This window comes from Corvus kubaryi, unplaced genomic scaffold, assembly GCF_017639235.1.
Source record: "Corvus kubaryi isolate FWS band 111438036 unplaced genomic scaffold, C.kubaryi_AGA036_p1.0 37085, whole genome shotgun sequence".
Classification (NCBI taxonomy): domain Eukaryota; kingdom Metazoa; phylum Chordata; class Aves; order Passeriformes; family Corvidae; genus Corvus; species Corvus kubaryi.
In genome coordinates, this window is record NW_024581028.1 from 22,849 (window position 1) to 27,840 (window position 4,992).

Sequence of the window (4,992 nt, forward strand, 5' to 3'; positions counted from 1 at the left end):
CCTTCCTTCCGAATTCCTTCCTTCCGAATTCCTTCCGAATTCCTTCCCTCCCTCCCTCCCTTGCTGCTTCTCACCCCATTGAAGGGTTCCAAAGAAGCCAGATGCCCTCCTAATTGGGGTCCTCTCACCCTCCCAAAATGTGGGGACTTCACCTCAGACCCCCAAATTGCAGGGGGCTTTATGGCACCTTCCCCAAATTCACTGCAACCTCCCAGAAGCCACTTAGAGGCCCCAAAATTGTCAAAAAGTAGCAGGAGCCTCCCCAAAAGCAGCTGCTGCTTTCCCTTCCTGAAGTGCCCCACTCCAAATGGCAAAACCACCCCATCCCTCCCACACTCCATCCTACCCCAAAATATCACCCCCATCCCATCACACCCCACCCCCCCATCTCCATCCCACCCCCATCCCGTCCTGTCCCGTCCCATCCCGTCCCGTCCTATCCCATCCCATCCCATCCCATCCCATCCCATCCCATCCCATCCCATCCCACCCCTCCTGGACACCAATTCCCCTTCTGTGCTTCCTGACTCCCCACAGCCGGGCCTTGGGGCTGACGGATCGAGCCATTTGGGGCTGCCATCGACACATTGGGGCTGGGATTGGGTTCATTGGAGGCACCTGCTCAATCCCTCCATCCCAAATGGGAGCTTGGAACATCTCCTGAGCCTTGCTGTGCCCATGGGCTCACCTCAAGTCCCAAAATGAGAGCCAGGGCCCCAAAGCCCATTCAGAACCTCTCAACATTGCCACAAACAGCAGCATCCTTCCCAAAATGGGCTCCCTGCCAATAGGTCCCCCTTCCAAGTACCAGAGCCCCCCTCTCAGAATCCCTCCCGAAGCATTGGGGGCACCCCAAAACTGCCTCAGGAACGAGACATACCCTGAAATCCCTTCAGGAATGTGGGATACCCCAGAACCCACTCAGCAACGGGGTCCCCCCGGCCTCATCATGCGCAGCCTTCAGCTGTCTCAGGCAGAGCCCATCCCGCCCTCAGCAGCCCCAGCCCAGCCCAGCCCAGCCCTCGTGGGCAGGAAGCCCCAATGGCCGAGCCGGCCTGGGACACTTGCAGGGATGCGGGGGCAGCCGCAGCTTCTGGGGCCAGCCTGTGCCAGGCCCTGAGCGCCCTGCCAGGGAACCATTGCTGCCCCACATCCCATCTCAGCCTGCCCTCGGGCAGCGGGAAGCCGTTCCCTGGGGCCCGGCCCCGCAGGCCCTTGGCAAGAGTCTCTCTCAGCCAGCAATTGCTGCTCCTCCCTGCTGCGGGGCCCAAGCTGCAAGTTGATTTTCTGCCGCTGGCCCCGGCCCAGCCCCGAGCCAGGGCCAGCACCTTGCCCTGGAGCTCTGCGGGCGCTGCGTTTGTGTGGCCGCAGCGCAGCGGCCGCAGCTCGGAGCTGCCCTTTGTGTCCCCGCCGGCAGCTGGCAGAGCTGGCGGGGCCGGGCCAGGGCCGGGCCAGCCCCGGCCTTCCCGGCTCTGGGACACAGCGGCGGCAGCCCCAGCCTTCCAGCCCTGCACACGCTCCCACACAAGCCTCCAGAGCCGCGGCCATGCAACGCAACTGACCGGCCGCTGACCCCCCAGCCTGGCCTGATGGCCATTCCTCTGCCCACACCTCGGCCAAGCTCCCCTTGGCCACCTCCTGAGCCACAATGCCACAGACAAGTGGCACATACAGGTACAGAGCTCTGCCCAGAGCTGGCAGGGAACGTTCATTCAACAGAAAAACCACCAAGAAAAAGAGAACTGCCCCCAGCAGAGCTGTTCCCTCCTGCAGTAGTGACACCTGCACGCCCACAGCGCCTGAGACTGCAAGCAATGAGCATTCCCTGGGCACATGTGCAGCCCAAGCAGCTCGAGGACAGCCTTGCAGCAGGACTGCTCTCAGCTGAGCCAAAAAGGCCCCTCTGGCAGCTGCAGGGCCATTGCAAAGGGCAAGGGCCAGAGCCTGGGCCCACAGGGGAGGAAAGGGCTCTGAATTCCCCTGCCCTGGCACCTAAACCCTGTTCCCAGGGTGCTTCCCACACAGGATTCCTCTGGAGGACTGCGGAAAGCTGAGAGGCAGCTCTGGCTTCTCCCCTTTTCATGTGCTAAAGCTGCCTGGCAGAAGAAATGGAGGGACAGCTCTGGTGGCACAATCCCTCCCGGCCCAGGGCACAGCCCTGGGAAGGTCCTTCTGTGCCGAGGCTTTGCTGTGGCCAAGGAAAGCTCCTGGCTCAGGGTCACCTTTCCTGCTGGGCCAGACCCCCCGAGTGGCCCAGCAGCAGCAGAGAATTCCAGCACAGCCCCGGCACGGGCAGGGCGGCCCTGGGCGGGCTGCGGGAGCCGGCAGCGCCTGAGCTCAGAGCAGCTGAGCCCGGGGGCTCTTGGCCAAGGCCGAGGCCCAGCGAGCATTTCTCAGCTTGCAGGGCGGCCTGGAAAGGTGCTGGGGGGGATAATTCACCCCCCAGTGCGGTCCCAGTGGCTCCCAGTATTTCCATGTCCGTGGTCCCAGTGCTGCTCCCAGCCCTGATCCCTGGGGATGGGAATGTCCCGCTCCCTTCCCGGGGCAGGCTCACACCTGAGCCAGGTGTGCAGGGCAGGACCTTGCCCTGAGCCCAAGCCCTGTCCCCCCTGCAGGATCTGCTTCCCATCGGCCTCTTCCTCCTGCAGCCCCAAGCCAGCTCGGTGCTGAACGAAGGGCGCTGGGCCGGGGTCATCCCCCGGCGGGGGCTGTGCACCCCCTCTGCCCCCTCCCCAAATTCCCTCCCGGGGCAGCAGGGGCAGGCTCAGGAGCCCTGTGGGCACGGACAAGGGAGTGACACCGGGATAGGAGGGGTCACACACGCTCTGGGGGGACACACACGGCCCCTGGGAACCCCCCCTCACCTTCTCCCGCAGTGCCAGGAGGATGAACCCCAACATGGAACCCCCAACCCCCAGCGGCATCTTGGGGGGTGGGGTCTGGTGGCAGCTTTGGGGTCTGGGGGAGAGGTCACAACTGCCCTAAAACCCCCTCCCAGCCCCACAACCACTCCCAGACCCCTCAAACTGCCCCACAGCTCCTGGCTAGGAACCCCCCCAACCACTCCCTACATCATAAATGACCACGAGATCCACCCAAATTCTCTCCAAGACACACAGCCATGCCAAGATCACTTAAACTCTCTCAGAGACCACCCCAAAAGGCCCCTCCAAGCACCACAAATGCCCTCAAGAGACACAAAAGCCCCTCCCAGTCTCCCAGGGAGCCCCCCAGACCCCCTCCCACCCCCTATGGCACCAACCAGGACAGGCTAGGGGACAGGAACATCCCCAGATGGGAGCAGCTCGGGCACTTCAGCAGTGATTTGGGCACTTTGGGGGGCAGAGCCCAAAGGGGGAGACCCAGGGCAGGGACTGGGACAGACAACCGGAATTCCTGGAGAACAGATGGGCTCAGATGGACACGTTCTGCCCCCACAACTGTGAGATTGAGGCCTTGTCTGCTCAACCCATGGCATCACAACACCCAAATCCTCCCAAATATTCCCCTGAACCAACCCCAAATTCACCCCCAAATCCTGCTAAAATGGTGCCGCTTTAGATACCTTTGTTTAATTTATTTCTACCCCAATTATGGTTGTTGTGATGGGATGAAGGAGGAAACTATTTAGGTTGAAAAAGACTTCCAAGATCATCCAGGATTGCTGGGTGGCACCAGAAGAAACAATTGGACAGAGCAGGTGAGAATTTTTGTGCTGTAAAGTCAATAAATCAGCTCTTCCCAATGAATTTCCGATTTCAATCAGAGTCCCGATGGATGTTCCTGCCCCTGCATTCACCCAGGTGCCTACAGGGATCCAGGAGAATGTGGACAGCACCAGCCAGGGGTCTTCCCAACACGGATCACAGGGAATGTGGGTCACCAGGGCTCTGCCAAACGTGGGTCCACTGATGGGAGATGGAGTTGGAGCAGAGAACAAAGCTCTTCCCGCAGTCAGGGCACTCGCAGGGCTTCCCTTAGTGTTGCCTCCGTTGGTGTTGGGTCAAGTTAGAGCTCTGTGAGAAGCTCTTCCCACACTCGGGACACTCGTAGGGCCTCTGCCCAGTGTGGATGCGCTGGGGCTTGACGAGGTGGGAGTTGTACCTGAAGCCCTTCCTGCAGTCGAGGCAGCGGAAGGGCCTCTCATCCGTGTGAATCCGCTGGTGCCGGAGGAGATGGGAGATGCTCTGAAACCTCTTCCCACACTTAGGACACTCATAGGGCCTCTCCCCGGTGTGGATGTGCTGGTGGATGATCAGGTCAGAGCTGTCTCTGAAGCTCTTCCCACACTGGGGACACTCGTAGGGCCTCTCCCCGGTGTGGATGCGCTGGTGGACGATCAAGTTAGAGCTCCTGGAGAGGCTCTTCCCACACTGGGGACAATCGTAGGGCCTCTCCTCAGTGTGGATGCGCCAGTACCTGACGAGGGTGAAGTTGTACCTGAAGCCCTTCCTGCAGTCGGGACAGCGGAAGGGCCTCTCATCCGTGTGAATCTGCTGGTGCCGGAGGACAGTGGAGCTGCTCGGAAACCTCTTCCCACATTCCCCACACTCGTAGAGCCTCTTCCCAGTGTGGATCCTCTGGTGGTCAATCAGGTGAGAGCTCTGTCTGAAGCTCTTCCCACATTCCCCACACTTGTGGGGCTTCTCTCCATTGTGAAGCTGCTCATGAACCACCAGCTCTTGGACTTTGTGCTTTTCTTTCATGTGGAATAAACCCATCCTTCTCAACAAGGTGCCCATGGCCAAAATTGGGATTCCACCTCCCAGATTCCCAATATCCAAGGGCTGCTCCCAGACAAACCTGCCAGGACAGACAGATGTGGCTGGCCTTGGCCTCTGGTGGCTGTGTCTCATCTGCCCCTGAAACCCTGGGGCTCAGTGCGGCCCTTCCTCTGGAGACCACTGTGACCCTGCGTGGCCTCGTGGAACCCAGGGGCCGTTGTGACCCTGCAGGGCTGGTGACACCAAGGGGACCATTGTGACCCTGTGG

The 4,992-nt window shown here is 60.8% G+C and overlaps 1 protein-coding gene across 1 annotated transcript; it reads right to left on the reverse strand.

Annotated features, from left to right (window-relative positions):
* Window positions 1–3,439: 3,439 nt before the first annotated feature.
* On the reverse strand, window positions 3,440–4,757 carry LOC121661161 (zinc finger protein 3-like). The gene is made up of 2 exons (XM_042021015.1): window positions 4,425–4,757; window positions 3,440–4,340 (listed from the first exon to the last, which is right to left on the reverse strand). Exons 1-2 carry the CDS (start codon window positions 4,740–4,742, stop codon window positions 3,978–3,980), a joined length of 681 nt encoding a protein of 226 aa, XP_041876949.1. The 5' UTR covers window positions 4,743–4,757; the 3' UTR covers window positions 3,440–3,977.
* Between the last annotated feature and the right edge of the window lie 235 nt (window positions 4,758–4,992).

Coding starts and splice junctions, on each gene's coding strand:
- LOC121661161 (XM_042021015.1), bottom strand. CDS start 4,742: ATGGGCACCTTGTTGAGAAGGATGGGTTTATTCCACATGAAAGAAAAG. Junction 4,341..4,424: donor TCAGGTACAACTTCACCCTC/GTCAGGTACTGG, acceptor AGCTCTAACTTG/ATCGTCCACCAGCGCATCCA.